This window comes from Protopterus annectens, chromosome 2.part0 (assembly GCF_019279795.1).
Source record: "Protopterus annectens isolate FY-2018-M chromosome 2.part0, PAN1.0, whole genome shotgun sequence".
Taxonomy (NCBI): Eukaryota; Metazoa; Chordata; order Ceratodontiformes; family Protopteridae; genus Protopterus; species Protopterus annectens.
In genome coordinates, this window is record NC_056728.1 from 1,321,106,554 (window position 1) to 1,321,127,384 (window position 20,831).

General features: G+C 40.3%; 1 protein-coding gene and 1 non-coding gene across 4 annotated transcripts in view; one reads left to right on the forward strand and one right to left on the reverse strand.

Moving 5' to 3' along the window:
• The window catches only part of SLC30A9 (solute carrier family 30 member 9), a 1,654,027-nt gene that overhangs the window by 1,018,053 nt on the left and 615,143 nt on the right, over positions 1 to 20,831 (forward strand). For all 3 annotated transcript variants that reach the window (XM_044061511.1, XM_044061513.1, XM_044061512.1), the window contains one exon: positions 14,232 to 14,334. In XM_044061511.1, the coding sequence (XP_043917446.1) occupies positions 14,232 to 14,334 (103 nt within the window). The remainder of the gene's footprint in view (positions 1 to 14,231; positions 14,335 to 20,831) is intronic.
• LOC122793836 lies at positions 11,747 to 11,880 on the reverse strand. Its single transcript, XR_006363561.1, has one exon. It is a non-coding gene; the product is annotated as a small nucleolar RNA SNORA72 (small nucleolar RNA).

Consider the following 20,831-nt stretch of genomic DNA (forward strand, 5'->3'; position numbering starts at 1 on the left):
TGCGGAATTGGAATCTCACAGAACAAGAAGTAGATCAACTGCAAAATGATAAGTAGAAAATAAGGGATCACCTCAATAATATGCACAAATTTAGAAAGATTTCTGTTAAGCAATTTTTTTTTGTTAATAACACTAGAGCATGAAAACTTTTAGCACAATGACAACAGAAAGTAGAAAGGGCTTGTCACCAAGCTTAGGGAGCCTGTAACAAGGAAGGTAGCAAGAGATCGTGTAGAGGTATTAGATATATTTCGGAAAGCCTATGAAAAGTCTGTATAAAGCAGAGAAATATGGAAATAAAAAAAAAATACAAATACAAATGTTTATGGAAGAATTAAATATGGGCGGCCACAGTGGTACAGCAGTTAGCATTGCCGCCTCACAGCAAGACGTTCCCTGGTTCAGTTCTTGGCTGGGGTGCCTTCTGTGCGGAGTCTGCATGTCCTCCCTGTGGTCGCGTGGGTTTCCTCCGGGTGCTTCAGTTTCCTCCCACATCCCAAAGACATGCAGTAGGTGGATTGGACACTCTAAATTGGCCCTAGGTGTGAGTGTGTGCATGTGTGCCTTCTGTGGAAGGTTGAGCGCTGGGCTGGCAACTCGACACCGTAAAAATGCCACTGCCAATCATGAGCGGACAGATGATCTGCTCTGGCGACCCCTAACCGGGAAAAGCCGAAAGAAGAAGAAGAATGGAAGAATTAAATATGCCAAGATTAGAGGTAGATGAGGCTCAATTACTAATAGTTAGCATAGGAGGAGATGAAAAAATTGTGATGTATAACCAATCTACAGGAAAGTCCCCATGAATAGATGGTATTCCTGTAGAAGTTTGGTAGCTAGGAGGGAAACAACTGATAAAGATCTGGAAAGTTTTGTTTATCAGTATTTTAAAAGGAGAAGTACCACCAACATCCTGGAAGAAAGCAGTGGTAACTGTAATACCTCAAGAGGGTAAAGATCCATCAGACCCAGCTTCATACAGGCCCATTTCAATGCTAAACCACGATTATAAATTGTTCATGTCTATAATGGCTAAAAATGACAAAAGTAATGCCAAAATTGATAAATGTAGGATGGGTGTGGTTTTGTGGAGGGGAGGCAAACATAACAGTAGACAACAGTAATGGAACATTAATGATCCAGAGAGAAGCAGAATGTAAGAAAATACTATTGTTGTTGGTGGGTCTTAATGCAGAGAAAGCATTTGGCAGAGAAGCTAGCACACTTTATGAACAGGGCAATGGAAGCATTTGCATTTCCTGAAAAATATATAAGGTTAATTAGGGGGATATATGAGGGATCAGAGGCGAAAATTAAAGTGGGTGGGGTCCTTTCTGATAATTTTTGCTTGAGCAGAGGAACCAGACAGGGGTGACCTCTTTCCTCTTTTTTATTTGCATTATATTTAGAACCTTTGGTAAAGAAAATAAGGGACTCAGAAATGTAAGGATATAATTGGTGGTATGGTAGTCAAGAAAAGCTGGCTCTATTTGCAGATGATATTATTTTATAACTGACCAAACCAGAAAGAGATAAGAAAGTGCTGTGGGACATTTTTTAGAGAGTTTCAAATCTTTTCAGGATATAGAATTAATGAAGCTAAAACAAAGACAGTAGTAGTAAATTATGTACCCACACATGAATTGGTTCAGCAATATCCTTACTTATTGGGACATGATAAAAAGAAGTATTTAGGAGTATGTTTTGAAATGATTCTGGTGTTGCAGCTAAGGATATGTGGAAAGCGACTAAACAAAAGATGATACAAAACTGGGAAAAATGGAAGCTTTATTGCTTTGTTATATGGATATGGATAGTAAGTTACAAGCTGTCAAAAAGTTTGTATTCCCTTTAGTCTTATACTGAGGACAGGCATATTTGTGGAGAAGTTGTGGATAGCAATTAATAAAGAGATGAATGACTTTATCTGGGAGGGGAAGACTGCAAGAGTCAAGTGGGATAAGCTTATTTTTCCAGTAGAACAGGGCGGATTGGGATTACCCAATCTGAAGGGGTATCTCAGAGCTGCATAGTTAAGGCTCTTATACATAGCACAAGCAGAAAACTATAATTCAAAGCGGAAAGGGATGATATTGAAACAGGGGGGAGCTCAAGAAAGAAGGCGAGACTGGGGTTTTGGATGCAGGCCTTTAAGGAGAATAACAATAATCATACAAAATATTATATCCATAAAGTAGAAGAAAGTATTCTAAGAACTAAGCCAACATGGGAATGGAGAAAGGAGAGTCTGCCGATAGGGTGACTGCAATTAGGGATATAGACAATCTCCCAGGCACGAGGGGGCTGGAATTTGTTGGAGAAAACTGGCAAAGGAACCAAGGTATTGGGAGCAAATAACTTGAGAGGGAAAGATGATGGAATGGGAAGATGCCAAGAATTTATTTGTACTGCAGGTTAGAGATTACCTTCCCTATCAAGGACTGATATCAGATTATAGGCAAAGGGAAAGAAATAGGGGGTCATAAATGAAAGACCATCACCGGTAGAGTTTTTAGTAGACTCTAGAACAGAAGCTGCCATTAAAAAGGAATAATTAGTAGAGCATATAAACTATTGCACGATGAGTATAAGAATCAATCAGAAGAGGTTAGAAAGGATTGGGAAGAGAGACTGGATAAACAGTTCACAAGGAAACAATGGGAGGATGTATGTATGTCTCCCAAATATGCAACAAAATGTAGAAGAGTTAGGATTTTTGCTTAGAAATGTTTCCATAGATATTTTTATACCCCAAGTAGACTCCAGATAATTTTTTCCTCAGGTAGATATCAAATGTTGGAGGTGTTACGGGGAAGAAGGAGGTAAATTGGGAACATATTTTTTGGAGTGCAGTGAGTTGGTGGACTTTAAGTATTTCCTGTGGGAAGCACCGTCGGAGATGCTGGGTGGGCAGATTGGTGTGATGAGGGAGATGATTTTTCTGAGCTGTGATGCAGAATCAGAATTGCCTAAACATGGTAAGGCCTTGCTGTCTCTAATTATGGTGGCTGCCAAAAAAGCAATTACTGGAAAATGGAAATCAAAATCTAAATCAACTATATTAGAAGTAGTGAATAAAGTAACAGAGATAAAACAACTGGAACATGAGATCTTTTTAAAAAGGTAGGAGCAAACTGCTTAGGAAAAAATGGGAATTGTGAGAACAATACATACAGGGGAGGAATGAGATTTAAAAGAAGGCAGGACTTAAATGAGATATGCAATGTTTGACTGAAAACAATTGGGTAGATTATAAGTGATGTACAATGTTTGCAACTGGGAGTGTGTCAGTATGGTTTGTGATGTAAAATACTTGCAACTAAGATTGTGTCAGTATGGTTTGTTTTCCTTTATACAAGTGTATGATTGCTTATGTCGTAAATTATGGTTTAATAAAGAATTTTCTTGTTTAAAAAAGAAGTTTCTTGTTTAAAAAAGGGGGCAGGGATTGAATAATTTATGTAATGTTGCTTAGGTTATATGATATGTAGCAGTATATGTGAAGGATAATGTTTGTTAATTTTAACTTATTAGTACAGTTTGATTACTTTTATATAAATGTATATGTGCATATGTCACAAGCAATAATTCAGTAAAGGTGTGCAAAAAATAAATAACTGAACAAGGAGAAAGAAAGAAGGAAAAAAAACAGGGGCACCTTCTTACTCTAGTATCCCTATTATACTTGAAAACATTTGAGAAAGCCTTACTTTATAGTATGCAAGTTATGTCATGCATTATAAAAAAACTACTGTTAAGAGCAAAAGTTTGTTTTACTTACAGTTAACTCTTTCCCTCTCCCAAATGTTGTTCCAAGCATTTAATGGCTTGAAGTAGGGCATATGCTTTGGAGTCCTGTGCAAGTTTATCAAAGTCAAAGAAGTCCAATATTTCCATGTTTTCCTGTTTTGTCATGTTTGTCAATTTCCGAGTTGCTGGTTTTCTTCCTTTTGATCTCCATCTCCCAAATCCAGTCTCTGCTTCATTTCCAACATACTCCCTGTTCTTCAAGTCAACTATTATGTTTTTTTCTGTCTCTGAAACATTTTCCTCAATAACTTTGGAAAATGTTTCACTGGCACAGTCCCTCTGTGGGCTGTATTACCAGAATAACAAGAAGCAGAATATTCTTCTGTTTGATAGTTCACTTTTTGTTGGACAAAATTTTGTATTTCCTCAGCATGTTCTGCATCAAAAATGTTTTTTAACCTTCCAGGAAAGAATATTCTTAAAATAGCTGGATACAACAGCTTGAATCTCATGCCTGGTTCTTGACATTCTCTGATTACTGGAATAAATTTACTCTTCTTCTGCCTAGTGTACAGTAAGTAATCATTTTCCAGAAGCAATCTGCTGTACTTTGTCCTTGTGCCACAGTTTTGTCAGAATCAACTTTTTCTGCTGGTAGGATTGCATCTTTACTTTTAAAGATCTAGGTTGCTTTCTCATGGCCAGGTTTGGAACATACACAGGATGCACCCCTTCAGTTAACAGCTTCTGCCATGGAATATCAGTCCAGATGCTTATTTGTGCTTTCATAAAATTAATGCAGTTTGTTCCTTCCAGCTTCTCTGGTACAGAAGAAAAGCTCAGGTTTTCCCTATATTCTCTTTTCTGTAATTCTTATTATTTTTTGAAACATCTCTTCTTGAGCGGTCTTATACTCAGTTGGCTTTTTCTTCATTTCAGCCTCTGATTTTTGCAGTTTTATCACCTCATCTGAATATCTGTTTAAAGCTTCTTCCATTTTTACCAGCCTTTTGTTATTTGAGTTGGTATACTCCTTCAGTGTTTCATTTCAGCTCTGACTACATTTGACTTATTTTTTCCTATTGGTTACTGGAAGTCATGTCTTGCACCAAAGCTGGAGCTTGCACTATTTTTTGCTGAACAGCTGCCTAATTCTTTGCAGCCAATGTTTTCTCATCCCCTTTTGAGATTGATTTTCTTTCTGGTCCTGTGAATTTCTTTTTTTGCTGTCATCTAGGCAGAGCACATACTAGCCTGTTACTGAAATTTACTTTCTCTTTCTGAGTTTCTGTTTTTTTACTTGGAGATCTGAAATTAATCTGTTACTCAGTGTGCAGCTGTCTTGGAAGCCTGTTACACAATCAACAGTATTGGTGTTACCGTTTAACATGAAATACTCGTAGGTGTCATAAAAATCTATAATCCCTATCATAAATCCTCCACTTTTATGCTAGAATGTCTGCTAAAGTAAAAGCATTTATACCCTGATCGATCTAGTTTCTAGTCATTGTTCTTTTAACCGTGTTTCACAAACGGTAAACATCATCAGTCTTGTGAGAACACAGCAAATTTTCCAATTAAAAATTGTATTGCTATTGCCCCTAGCATTAACAACCATCAGAGATGCATCAAATGTTCCTGTCTATGAACTATTACATTTTTCATCTGGCAAAAATCCTTTCTTGTGATTGTAAAATATTGCAGTAAATCTGCTACAAAATTTCTTTCCTGATCTTGACCAGTGCACTGTATCCCATCTAAATACATGTGTGCTCAAAATTAGGCTTGGATGCTGTACACATTTTTCCATTGTTTTAAACAGGCCATTTTTTCATGTAGGTATTTTACCCAATACATCTTTTCATTCACGATGATGTGATATTACTTTTTGTGTGCGAGTTTTGAAAAATATTTCCTAACAAACACCTGTACAAGTTATGCTGTCTAACTAAATAGGCTATCAGTTCGTCAGGGAGTCCTTGCAGATGACATAATTTGTACTAACATGAAAAATAACAGCTTCACATTTCCTTACATTAAGGCATTTTATTTTTGCTACTGGTAAGGATAACACTGTCCAGTGTTCATTATCTTCTCTGTAAATGTAAGAATCACTTCCTGTAATAACTGAATCTCCAATTGCAAGTGTATAATTTCTGATCAGATCTGAAGAATCTTCAACTTCTAATTCAGTAATTTCTGCTCTGTCATTTGCTGCAAAGCACTGAGCTTCATCTCCATTGATCTTATTAATGCCACCGTTTTAATTGCTTATTACATTTGCAAGCATGCAGTTCTCATCCAGCTGGCTTTGTACCTTAGCAGCTTGAGCTTTGTTGTTGTTAGCTTTGGATTCACTCCTCTTTTTTTTCTTACAGTAATGTTCATTCCTACCAAGTTCAGTTTTGATTTCTTCCTTTTCAGTTGACCCTTGCCTCTTTTTTCCTACCTTCTCTTTTGAACAAATGATGCCTTTTTCTGTAGAATGAAAGTTTTTCTAATAGAACAATGTTATTCTCTGTAACCTGTGTGTTACATGACAAAGCAGTCTATTTTTTAATATGTATTCTCTTTGCATTACACAGCAGCAGTGGTACAGCTGTAGCGTTGTTGCCTCACAGCAAGAGGTTCTCCTGTTAGATTCTTGGCTGGAGTGCCTTCTGTGTGGAGTCTGCATGTCCTCCCCACAGTCGAGTGGCCTCCGAAAGACATGCGTGAATGGGCGTGCCTTCGCTGAAGGTTGGGCATCGGGCTGGCAACTCGGCACCATAAAAATCAACTGCCAATCATTAGCGGACCGGAGTTCCGCTGTGGTGACCCCTAACCGGGAAAAGCCGAAAAGACAAACAAATATTCTCTTTGCATTACAGACATCGTTTCTTTTCCCCTCCTTGTTATTTGTTGTGAACTTCTTTCTTCCTTTCTTTTTTATTTTCTTCTACATGCTCTAAATCCTCAGATTGCTGAATATTTCTATCCTTTATTCCATAGTTGTCATTGGCAGCATCATGTTTAATAGGAGCTTGAGCGATCTTTACTGACTGTAGACATTTCCTTTCCTAAATGTGTTCTAGTTGCACTTTGTCAGTATTATTTATCTCATCAGTCCAGTCATTAATATGTATCTATATATAAAATAACAGTTCTTCAAGCTCTGCCAATTGCCCGAGTGTAATCATCATCAGTAAGCCTAGATTTACTACTAGTAATAGTAAACAAATCTTCTAGTTTTTGACATTAGGACTATAGGGCACCAGTGTTGTCAGGTGTTTATCTTTAAATACACATTGCACTTAGAACACTATACTAGATACTTGTGCTCTATGAAATTATTAATGGCATACTCATTTAAGGAATCCATTTTCAGCTACAAACAAATGATCCTAAAAGAAAAGGGAAAAAAGGATAATCAGAATCAGTTACCACAGAATTCAGAGATTTTTGTCAACTTCTTTGAAAAAAAAATCACACATACTGTACCAGTTTACACCAATCACACAATAGCTAGAATTCCTTTTCATTGTGTGGAAACATGCACATTAGCTTCTGCTTACTGTCACTTGCAGTTACACCTCATTATAACAGTAAAGATCATTAAATCACAAACGAAAAATAGAGATAAAAAATAAAATATAAATCAAAATAAATCTTCTCTTTCCAGGCAATTGCACACTCAATCATAAAATGAAACATAATTGTTTCAGATAACCTCTGGATTGTCCTGTATGCAGTCTGTGTGAATTTATAGCTGACTAGGCCCCTTGTGATGTCTGTAGTTACCCTGTCTAATATCTGTCCCTTTCTGACAAACAGTGGAAAATTAGAGGTAGAACAACAAAGTATAAATCAAAATAAATCTTTTACAGGCTATCCATTTCTTCCAAGCAGTGAAAAACAGAGGTAAAAATGATATATAAATCAAAAGGTTCTGTTTTCAGGCAGTTGCACATTCAATCACAAACCATTGTTTCAAATAAGACTTGAATAATTGCTCCATAATCTGGGATTGACATTATTAGTATAAATCTCCAGGTTTAAGGCCAGCCTTAATTTTTTTCACAGTAGGAAGCTCTAAAAGCTAATTTTAATTTACTACAGAAATAATAATAGTGCAAAGTGTATAGCATTAAGTATTGACATCTTTCATTTCGGGTCAAAGTGAATATTGTCTTTATTGTTTTTGTAAATTTCCATTTGGCTTTCTCAGGTCTTGACAGATGTCCTGATTAATAAATACAAAAATAGTCATTATACTCCAGAATCAATCGTATGCAAGTCTTATATGAACTGAACACAAATCCTGTGTCCCATGTTGACAAATTTTAATCACATAACCCATTTGACAGTGCCCTATTCAGAATGATATGATTTAAGAAGGATAAATTGAATGAGATGATAATTCGTAAGTCTTTTACTGAACAAGGACTAAGCATTGAAAGATTAAGTGCCTTAATTTTTTGCCTACCAAAGCACATTATTTTACATTTGCCTGATCTTAGAGATTTGCCAGTTTCTATTGCCCATCTAGAAATTTTAAATAAGTAATGATTATTGTCATGAGAGCTTTAGTTATGATGGAAAAACTGATCTTGCAATTGCCTAAATGTTTTTGATCCAATGGGAATGATGCAGAGGAAAAATAGCAAAGGCAATATTAGGCAATAAAGGACCAAGGACTGATCTCTGAGGTTACACCACAAGAAAAACTTTTATTTGGTTCTGAGGAAAACAAACTTGAATAGTGACAGATTTTCTTCCTGTAAGCCAGTTTATTATTCAGTTTACTATAAAAGGGTTATAGCTAAACTTAGAGGGTGTTACATGAATAACATAAACTGGTAAATAAATGCTTTAGCTAAGCCTTGAAGCACTGTGCCACATGCTAAACCAAGGTCAATAGCAGTAGTAAACTGATCATAAATCTTTGAGATTTGTAACAGTTGAACTCCCATGAATGAAACCATGTTGCTGAAGGTCATGGAAGACTGTTGACCCATATTTCATGTCAAAAAAAGTATGGAAATGTTTTTCAAAGCATTTTCCCATAATTGAGGTTATACTAACTGGTCTGTAATTCTCCACGTCTGATGCACTGCCCTTTTTGTATATTGGTGTTATGCTAGAGTTTTCCAGAAGGAACTGGGGCAGTTTAGGCAAGTTATTAAAGACAATATGTAGTAGAGGGACACAGTTTCAGTTTAATATTTATCATAATTGAAGTTTTTTTTGGTAATGGTCCATAGCTGTAGTACTTTTCATTTTATTCAGTAAAAAATCTGTTGGTGTCCAAGATGTAAATTGACAATGAGATTCCCTATATTTTGGCAAGGTCTGAAAGGAACATAATGTATTTGAACCCAGTGAAGTACTGGAAAAGTGCTTATTAAATGCAGCAGCTATAGCGTTTGATTATCTATAGTTAGTGTTAGAGCAGGATTTTTTTACTTTAGTTTACAAGAGGAATTTATGTATCTACAAAACTCCTTTTTATTTTGTTTGCTCTTATTTTATTATAAATTGGAAATCCATAGTTATTTTGTTTAGTTTGACTTTGTTTCTCTTTGTAGGGTGTTTCTAAACAGCCCAAAGGACCTCTTCCTTTCCTTAGATAATTTACTAATTTGGAGAGTCTACAATTTCCAGCAAGCTTTTTCCTTCCATTATAGACTCAATATTAGATCTTACTAGGGTGGGGGGGTTTCTGAACTGGAATATCCTTGGTCAGTTATTCCCTGCAGTCACAAAGTGAGAGTCAACTGATTTTAAGGCAGTATGAAGTTTGTTGTAATCAGTAAGTCCATAGTTATATTTTTTCTAAATTTTATTGGGAATCATTACTTTTAGGTGAAGTATTATATTATGATTTGATGCTTTCTGTTAAGTTATCAACATTAGTAGTAACAAATTACAATAAATTGTGTGACAGATCATATGAAAATCCTTACTAAGGACATTATCAGGGTAGATGTGATAACAGAGTTAAGAAATTCTTGGGAGAGACACTAGCAAAATTATATTAGTGTAGCCTTAAGACACTTATGTGCGGTGTCCTCACTGGTTGGATCAGATCACAAAGCAATCACCCTTGAAATATATATAAAGGATGAATTCCCAGAAACCCCCTGAACATTTAAGAACTTTTCCAAGCCCCTCCCGCACAGGCCACTGTATTCTCCAGGTTTGTGGGAAGTGTTTATGGAAACCCTGTACAAGTGTGTAAATAACTGCATAGAAACAGCAGTACCAAAACAAAATAAACTTAGGGCAAACTCCAAAAACAAGCCCCCTTGGTGGACCCCCAGTGCAAATAGATTGTACGACAAAAGAAAGAAAATCTTGTCCAAAATTAGGAAGGGCTGTGCCCAAAGACAAAAAATTTGACAAAATCAGTCTGTACCCCCAACTCAGGGGACTAATTAAGGCCACCAAAGCCAACTTTGAGGTAAAAATAGCCTCCCAGGTTAAGGATAATCAAGTTATGCATGCAACATTAAAGGGTGCTGAACTGATAGTAAATTAAACTTCCTATATTGAACCAGGGTCGACAACTGAAGTCCAGCGTTTTGTACCACCAAATAAAAACAAAACTGCAAACAGAACGCTAGCAGACACTCGTATAAAGCTGGAACCACAAAAGCTGATTGGCAGTTCAAAACATCAAAGAATAAACTTTCCAATTGTGGCCATGTAGATCTACTACCACAATAAATCGCAACTCACGAAACTATAATGAAATCTTTTATTCACATAAATGTTAAGCGCTTTCACTCGTATACACGAGCTTCATCAGAACAACCAGAATTAATTATTTGCTGCTTTTAAATATTAGTAGTTTGGCGCCAAACTGGCGTAATCTTAAAGCAACAGTGCAAGTTCTTCTTTACAAAACATTAAAATGGTTTGAACATCTTATAAAACTAATAAAAATAGATTCTTTGTACTGTACATAAAAAACATGTATATATGCACATAAATGTAAACATATAAATGTTATGTTTAACTTTAAAAAACTCCATAAGTAACCTAACGTAACTATGTTGTATAGAAATAGATTACATTCTAACAGTTCAAAAAGTCATATGCCGTTACTATGAAAAATATTATAGATATATATTATAAAAAATGCATACTGATACAAGGTGACTATTGTAATCTAAATAAGAGTTAGAAAACGTGGCTTTCCTATTAATCTTGGATTTAAAACTGTCACCTTCATAAGAGATATATGTATCCAAGTATGCCACACCTTTGTTATTACACTCAAATGTAAATTTTAAGTAATCACTGCTGTTATTGAGATATTCAACAAATACTGTAAAAGAGCTAGAATTCCCCTTCCACAGGATGTAGATGTCATCCAAATATCGGGAATAATAAATAATATTCTGGAAATATCTGCTGTTAAAGATGTTATTCTCCTCCCAATCCAGTAAGACCAGGTTGGCATATATGGGGGCAATAATCACCCCAAGCAACTCAAGTATAATATTTATAAAGGACAATTAATTCGAGCTATTAGAATGACTTCGGATAGAGAGGACACTGAGGACGAGGTCAATTTTATTACTAGCTTATTTAGAGAAAGAGGTTATGATGAACATATGATGAAGGATACTGGAACCTATGTCTTAAACGAATGGGGATGTAAATATAAACCACTTTTGGGTCTAAATAGCTTGCTTTCTGAGGCAACTACTGAGAGAAAGAGTATTGTGAAGAAAGGGAATTATTCTACTTACAACCGGGCTTGTATTATTGAATTTGGACCCTTTTCCCATTTAGTAAAAAACATATTGACAAGAAACTGGTGAATTTTCCTTATGGATGAAGATATTCAGAAAATCCTGGGACCCAAGCCCAGTTTTGTTTTCAAAATGGGTAGGAACTTGAAACATATTTTAGAAAATAGCTGTAAACTACCCATTAGGATGGATAAACATACTACTAAATGTGGCGCTTGCAGTCAATGCAATGTTATATGTGAGGAGAGTAGTTTTATTGTAGACAATGTTAACAAAACCATTATTAGACCAACACATGGAAATTGTAAAACCAGTATGCTGGTCTACATTGCTAAATGTATTGCCTGTCCTGCCTATTATATAGGCAGGACAGAAAGACAATTTAGAAAAAGGATTTATTCACACACATACAGTATTAAAACTAAAGATATTAAGAACGCTTTATACAAACACATAAGTATGGCAGGTAATGAACACTCATTTAAGTTTGCCATATTAGAGACTGTGAAGTAAATCCTAGAGGTGAAAATGTAAAAAACACCTTAGCATACAAGGAATATTGGTGGCAGTTATTTACTGATGCGATGACCCAGCCAGTTTATTCTTTGATGTTTTGAACTGCCAATCAGCTTTTGTGGTTCCAGCTTTATACGAGTGTCTGCTAGCGTTCTGTTTGCAGTTTTGTTTTTATATTGAACCAGGGGGGATATAGCAAATGTACTAGTTGCTAGATTTTGCTTCAGTTTCACCCATTACCACCAATTTCCCCACAGGAAATACTCTCTACCATTTCTCCCCCAACTGTCACTAAAGAACAGGTCCTCACTGCAATCTACAGAGCTAAAAATACTACATCAGTGGGTCCTGGTAATATCAAGATGCCTCCTAAATAGCTTTAAACATGACATGTTAGGCCCACTAGTATCTGTGTTTAGCTGCAGTTTCCAGACCGGCTTTGTCCCTTGGGAATGGAGGACTGCAACAGTCATTCCTCTTCACAAGGGTGGACCATCAGCAGACTTAGGGAACTACAGAACCATAAGTTTGACTAATCTCTTATGTAAGGCCATAGAAAGAATTATCATAGACCTGATGATGACACAGGAAATCTTCAAACACTGGACACATCCCAGTTTCATTTCATCAAGGGGAGGTCGTGCTTGAAAAATTTGGTGTTCTTCCTTGAGAAGGTCACTTGAGCCATGGATGAAGTCAAAACAGCATATACTGCCTGCCTTGACCTGGCAAAGACGTTTGACACAATTCTTCACTCCGGTGTTATACACAAACACATAAATTTAGGCATAAATCTGTATCACCCGATGGATAGGCAAATGACTCACAGATAGGAGACATGAAGTTTGGATGGGGGAAGCCACCTCCACCAAGAGGCTTGTTACTAGTGGTGTCCCACAGAGCTCAGTATTGGGACCCTTTCTGTTTGTAATATACTTACCTGAAGTCAAGGCAAATGTAGAGGGCCTTTGGCTGACCAGATATGCTGATGAATGCATGCTGGGTGGAATCATTGAATTCCCCAAAGATATAGATATTCTCTATGAGGGTCTGACAATGACAAATAACTGGTTGCAGAACCATGGCGTAAAACTCGATGCAGAAGAGTGCATAATTATACCCTTTGTAAAGTCAACGACTCCTATAAATTACAACATTGATAACACTCCCCTAAGAGTAAGCCCAGTGGTAAGGGACTTGGGAACGCAGATTGACAGTAAGATGAACTTTGATCACCATGTGTCCATAGTAGTGAGAAATTACTTCTTTGTGGTGCAACTTGTAAGGGCATGGCATCCAGATCTAAGGAAATCATAGTCCCACTGTACTCAGCCTTCATTAGACCTGTAATCGAGCCCAGTGCACCCTTCAGCTTTTACCTGACCGAGCATTTGCAACAACTGGAATGGGCACAGAGGTTCCTCACTAAAAGACTACAGTGTGTAAATATGCCCATTGTGTACTGCCTCATAGCCCTGTCCCTGTACTTGGTCTCCTGCAGACTACCGAATGATGATCTATGCCTAACCTACAAGGCATTCTCAGATCCAGCCCTGATGGATCTGTTACACATTCGCAAAACAAACAATACTAGAATTGCACCATCTAAGCATCTAAACCACGTCTGTGATATAAAACATATTGAAAACATATTGGAGGGACAGGTATGTGTCTTTGAGATGATTTCTTTTCTGGAACAGACTCCCCATTCGTGTGAAACAGAACTCTTCCCTAGGCCTATTCAAATGCAGTTTGGACCAGTGAGTGGAATATTGCAAATTCATTCCTGGATTGTTGCCTGTGGCCCTTATTGACAGTAGCAGTTTGTAGATGCCCTAAGGCACAGATATATAACAGAGCCATTCTAGCCCGTGGGCATTGATAATTGGGGCATGAATGGCTAGGCTTATAAAGGCTCTAGGGCCGTTAGCATAGTAACCTCCTATAATCCTATATTAAATCTTTAAGCACGATCATCTGTCAGTGCTTATTCTTTTAAGGTTCGTGTAACCCTTTTTTTATCCATGTGCCTGTTTCTGTGAGTTTAAAAAAAGTCTTAATACATAATTATGTTGGGACTAACTATAAGCTTTTGTTATTTGGCTGAGCAGTGTACTTTAGTTTTCTCTGTCAGCTTTGTAGTATGCAATGAAGAAAGCATTAAAAGGTGGAAAATTAGCAATGACTGAGGTCAATTATTTAACACATTTTTAATTATTTCAGAAATGGACTGAACTTTTTCTTCAAACTACTTGCCTGGCTCTACACAGGATCTGCAAGCATGTTCTCAGAAGCCATACATTCTTTAGCAGACACTTGCAACCAGGTGAGGTCACTTTATTTTTAATCATCCATTATCTTTAAAAATGCCCCTTTTGTTTGCATGTGAATGATGTTAAGTTGTCAATCTCGCCTTCATTCTTGCTTGATGGGTTCGGAGCCGATCCTCGGCTCCGACTCGGCACTTGCTAAGCTCGAGAGTCACTTTTACCAGCTTGAGGCAGCCCCATATCCCATGATGCAAGGCGGTAAGTACCCAGATCTCGCTTGTCGCTGATGAGGTCCTCCTTTTACCAGCTCCTGGTAAGTGATTTGCTACTTTGCTATTTTAGCCCCTTTTAACAAAAAAACCCTTAATTGTTAGTTATATATTAGTTTTAAACCTTTTCTGACAGAAAATTCTCTGTCTCTTCTTACTTTTTTAGTCAGACTTTCCCATCCCATTCCCCCCCCCCCCCCTGTTAGGGTGTGTGTGTGTGTGTTTACTAGTTATACCTCTTGGTATATTTAATTTAATTTCTTTGACTGGTGTGTGTGTCTGTGTGTTTACACCATGTCTAAAGAAAGGGTCTCAGGCTTTAAGAAGTGTGACTCGTGCTGTCAGAAAATGTCTCTGACAGACGGTCACACTTCTTGCCTGTACTGTCTGGGGCCTCTTCACCTGCAGGACTCCTGTGCTATATGTCATTCTTTCAGCCAGAGAGTCCTGCAGGAAAGAAGAAATAAGTTGATTTTGAGGGGCCTTCTAAGCCGGAGGGCTCTCCGCTAAGTCGGCTCCATCCAAGACTTCTAAGTCTTCCAAGGCCCAGGCTTCTGTGTCCAAGCCTGCGGCCTCGCCCGACTCATTCAGAGTCGAGATCGCCCGCTGGAGCCGATTCTAGGTTAACACCTTCGGCACCGATGGCTATCGGTGCCGATTCTGGTTCGACCACTTCGTGTCGGCTCGATCGGTTCCGACCACCATGTGGCTCAGGCATCGGTGTTGGCGATCGGCTCCGACACCGCTATTTTGTGGCTGTATCGGCTCCGCTGGAGCCGATGCATCGGCTACCTGTCGGCTCTGATAAGTTGTCGGCTCCAGGTTCAATAGTATTATCGGTTCCGATGGCTCCTTCGAGGAAGAGGTCTAGGTCTCCTTCCTTGGAGCCGATACTTTCGCTTCACCTCTCCTCTCGAACGGAGCCATCGGAGCCGATCTTCAAGGTCATCCAGGCTTTCTGACCATGATTTAGAGAGAGTGGACAGTAGATTACTTAAGTCACAGGCACTGGCCCAAATGTTACATAGTCCGTCTCAACAGACGACTATTGGTCCACACCCCATTGTTGTTCCTCCTTCAACTCTACCCCAGAGCTTGGAGTTGGAGTCTTCGAATGGTTACTGCTACGGCTGAGGGACAGATACCCCTTCTGTTCCTTCAGCCTCTACTCTTATCTCCTCTCGAGACCTTCCTTAGAGGGATTCGTGGCCGGGCTTCCATGGTCTCCTCCGAGGGGGTGAGTGGCATCGACCCTTGTCCGAGCCCGCCTTCCCCTTGGAGCCTCGGCCTTGATCAGCTCTGCTCCGACATCTGCCTCGGAGACTTCCCTTTCGGTGGTCCCTGGAGTTCCTAGCTCTTCGGAACGGGTTCTCTCGGACCTTCCTGGGAGGGGAGCATTCGAGGTGATGAAGTGTGCTGGCCACGGGTATCAGCCAGCAGTCTGTTCCCTTAGCTCCTCCCTCTATAGTGCCTGTTGACATCTCTGCCACTTCTCTTGCTACAGGACCCAGAGATCCTCCGCCTCAGGTTTCCCCATTGGGAATATCCTCTTCCGAGGATTCTCCTGATGTTTCGGGAGATCCTCCTAGGAAGAGGACCTGTAAGAGGAAACATGTAGACTCCCCGAGTCTATCACTTCAGATACTGACTTAGATGAGTCAGAGGGATCCCCAAGATCCTCTCTGAGGATGTCTCCTTCTCAGACATCCTAGAACTCCTTAGACAGAGGGAAACTGGCCCACCAATAATCCCTCTGAGGATGAGTCAGTATACCTAGAGGCATTTGGATCTCGGCCCTCCACCTCCTGGGTGTCTCCGCCTTCGACCCCTTATGCAGGTTATTGCCCGAAGGCGGGCTGCTCCTGACTCTGTAGAGCCAGTCCCTAGGAGGCCTTCAAAATTTATTACTGCCCTGTGATAAGCAATTCCTCACTAAGGGTGTCCCCGCTGATGCCATGGTGGTGGCTGCTGCCACCAAGAAGGAACTTGCAGATCCTTCCAGAAACCGCCCATCCTCCTAATAAGGACTCTAGGACCATGGATAGGTAGTAAGCGGATGTTTTCCTCAGCAACCTTTGCTATGCTCGCTGAATTACATATGTCACTTCACCAGACTCCAAAGGGATATCCTTAAGGAGCTAGGTGATGTTGTACAGGATCCTACAGCTGCAGGGGCTCAGGAAAAATTGCTTCACAGCTAGGAACCCTTAATTCCATTGCAAACTCCTCCATGCGGCTAATATCATATGCTGCTGATGGAGCAGTAGGGCCCGTGAGGTACAGGTGTGGCTCTTAGACGCCAAGCCTGGATGCGGCTATGTGACTTTGCAGATCCCTTTAAGGCCCCTTCACAAATTCTCCCTTTGATGGGTCAGCTTTGTTTGGCCCTCAAGTGAAGGAAACTTTGACCAGGTGTGAGCAGGACGGCAAGACTCTTTCTGTCAGGAGTCCGTTTTCCACCCCTTCTAGACCTTACCCCAAAGGACAGAAAGGTGGCAAAATGTGGTTCCAAATCCCAAGGAGTCACGGATTCACGTGGTCAGTTTACCCCTAGAGGCATAGGGGTAACAACAACAGACGCCTTCTAGAGGCAGAGGGGTCCAAAACCAGGGAAACAGAGAGCCTCTCTCTGACAAGCCCTTTCAGCATCCCTGAGATGTTGCCCGCTGTCCCTCCTTGGAGGCAGTCGGGGAAGATTATCACTGTACCCAGAAGCCTGGCACTCCCTCACTCAAGACAGATGGGTACAGTCGATCATATCCAAGGGTTACATAATTCCTTTCGAGGAAAGTCCTTTCTACCCTCAAATTCCCTTCCAGATGTACCGCCGGTCTAAGGGAAATTGCAGAGTTAGAAGTCTCAAAACTACTGCAAAAAGAGCCATTCAGCCAGTTACAACAGACCATTCAGAGCCCGGAATCTACTCAAGGTTCTTTTGGTCCCCAAAAGACGGGAGACTGGAGACCAATATTGGATCTCAGCAGACTCAACAAGTCTGTGAGGAAGACAAGATTCAATGGTCACTCTTCAGTCAATTCTGCCCTTCTTACAGAAGGACAACTGGATGTGCTCAATAGATCTTCAGGATGCACTATCACATCAAAATTCACAGACGCCCAGGAGATTTCTCCGCTTCAGCTGGGGTCCAGTCATTTCCAGTTCAGAGCCCTGCCCTTTGGTCTCACTACAGCCCCCAGAGTGTTCACCAAATGCATGGCAGTGGTCACGGCTCACCTGAGACGCCAAGGATTCCAGGTGTTTCCAGATCTCGACGACTGGCTCCTTTCAGCCACCACCAGGCATCAGCTTATTCAAGCCAGGGATTACACAATAAAGCTTTGTACTCTTTTGGGCATTTCGATCAACTTCGAAAAGTCATCCTTATCGCCCTGCCAGTTTATTACTTTCATAGGCGCAAACTTAAACACTGTTCGGATGTCAGCTACCCTCACAGATCAAAGAGTTTCAGACATTCAAAGTCATGTCAAGATCATTCTAGCCAACAAGAAAGTACAGGCCAGAATGGTTCTAAAGGTATTAGGCCTCATGGCTGCGGCCATTACTCTTCTTTCCCTGGCTCGCTTCTACATGTGCCTTCTTCAGTGGATGCTGTTCACACAGTGGTCGTACCAACAACTTCCAATGCGCCACCAGATTCTGGTGATACAGACTTGCAAAGATCATCTTGCTTGGGGTATCACATCTCCCCAGGTTGACCAAGGCAGACACTTTGTACCCCCATCCCCGTAGCCACTGTCACCACGGATGCCTCCCTGATCGGGTGGGGGTCATTATCAGGGCAGGATGGTTCATGGACGTGGCAGCCGCTCGAGTACCACCTGCACATAAATGTCCTGGAGATGAGAGCAGTGCTTTTAACGCCAAGCCCTCAACGACTTTCTTCCCGTAAGGACAATTGCAGTCCACACAGACAACATGTCTGTAGTTTGGTATATCAACAAACAGGGCGGAACCAAGTCCTACCCTTGTGTCGAGAAGCCAGACTATGGCAATGGGCAATCTCCTCTCATCGGTTTCTGGTAGCAACGATATCCCTGGGAAAACCAACATTGTAGCGGACAGATTGAGCAGAGCTATTCTCATGCCTCACAAGTGGTCTCTCAAGCAATCTATAGCGGAAGAGATTTTTCTGAATGGGGTCGCCCATGTTGCAATCTTTTGCTACTCCCCAAAACAGCAAATGCCCAGACTTCTTCTCTCTCTTCCCTCTTTCAGGCCATCCCCCCAGAGACGCTCTGACCCAGGATTGGCCCCAGGGACTTCTTTATGCCTTTCCTCCATTTCCTCTGATCCCTCAAGTTATCCAGAAAGCAACCGCTTTGAGAGCCAAATTGATTCTCATTGCTCCTTACTGGCCTCGACAAGTTTGGTTCCGCTCCTCCATCGTCACCTTTTGGTGCAGCCGTGGCATCTGGACCCAGTGCCAGATCTTCTGATTCACCAATCCGGTCAGCTGCACCGGTGTATCCCTTCTCTCAACCTCACAGCATGGTTGCTCCACTTCCTTCCTTAGCCAGGCTTCCTTTGATCTCTAACCCTGTTAGAGACATCATAGTAGCTTCTTTAAAATCCTCTACCAGAAGGATTTATGCAAGCAAATGGAAACGTTTCTCTTATTGGGCTAATGCCAAGAATATTGATCCTTTCACTGCCCCTGTTCAGGCAGTCCTGTACTTCTTAGCAGAGATTTTTCATGCAGGCTCCTCTTCTTCCACAGTCAGAGTTCAATTGGCTGCTATCTCGAACTTTCATGTCGGGATCGCAGATCACAATATCATGTCCCATAGGCTTTGTAAAGCCTTCTTGAAAGGAATTTTCCTGCTAAAGCCTCCAATCAGGAATCCTCCTCCTCAATGGGATCTAAATTTAGTGCTGACATCCTTGATTCTTCCCCCCCTTCGAGCCAGCTGTTTCCTGCTCTCTAAAATTTCTTTCTTGGAAAACTTTATTCCTAGTAGCTATTACATCGCCAGGAGGGTGTCTGAACTTCAAGCTCTTCGGTTCGACCCCTACTTGGTCTTTCACAAGGACAGAGTATCATTGAGAACTAATCCGACCTTTTGCCTAAGGTCGCCTCAAAGGCTAATTTGAATCAATCCATTGAACTCCTGTATTTTTCCAAACTATTCAAACAGATCGAACAAAATTACATTATCTTGATGTCCACCGCCAATTCAGATATTATTTGGACAGAACTAAACAATTCAGGAACTGATCAACTCTTTGTTTCCTATGCAGATAACAGGAAAGGCCTTCCTGTTTCTAAAGTGACCTTATCTAGATGGCTGTCTTCTGTCATCTCTGAAATTTATCTGCTCAGGGGAAAACAGCTGTGCTCAAAACCTAAAGCACATTCAACTAGGAGCTTAGCTACTTCTACAGCCTTTCAAGCTAGACTTCCTTTAGACACTATTTGTGCAGCGGCCACTTGGGCCACTCCTCATACTTTTGTTTCCCATTACAAATTGGACTTGGCCTCCAGGGACAGAGCCAGTTTTGGCTCTACAGTCCTCAAGAGTCTGTTCCATTGAGCCACCCAGGATAGAGGTGCTAGGGACGCGGTCCCATCAAGCAAGAATGAAGGCGAGATTGACAACTTAACATTAAGAAGTTATGTATCTACCATAACGTTCCATGTTAGTTGTCTTCTCGCCTTCTTTCTTATGACTTTCCCTCCTTCCCCCAGGCCTGGACTGACCTTTCTACAAGAGATTGTTATGCTGAAGACCATTCAGAACTGGTCCTTCCTGTAGGTTTTCTTTCTTTCTTTCTTCCTTTGGGAAGTATTTATGCTTGGCGCTATTGCCCTTTGTCATCAAACGAGATCTGGGTACTTACCGCCTTGCATCATGGGATATGGGGCTGCCTCGAGCTGGTAAAAGTGACTCTCGAGCTTAGCAGTGCCGAATGGAGCCGAGGATCGGCTCCGAACCCATCAAGCAAGAAAGAAGGCGAGAGAAGACAACTAACATGGAACGTTATGGTAGGTACATAACTTCTTATTTTATACATGTATCCATAAAGAGTGATACAGTGACTGTGTGATAATGTCAGAACTGTTAACGTTTCTGTTTTAGCATTAGTTGTTGTGTTAACTTTTGACATTTAAAGAGCGGTTGTTTTGAAATTGCGAAATCTTGGGCCTGTCTGAAGAGTGCAGCTCTCACTTGGAACTTCAGCATCAGTTTATCACGAGTTGCATTATTGTCATTTAATGGTCATAGATGCAAGTGACATCTGGGTTAAAAGATGTGCTGTTTTTT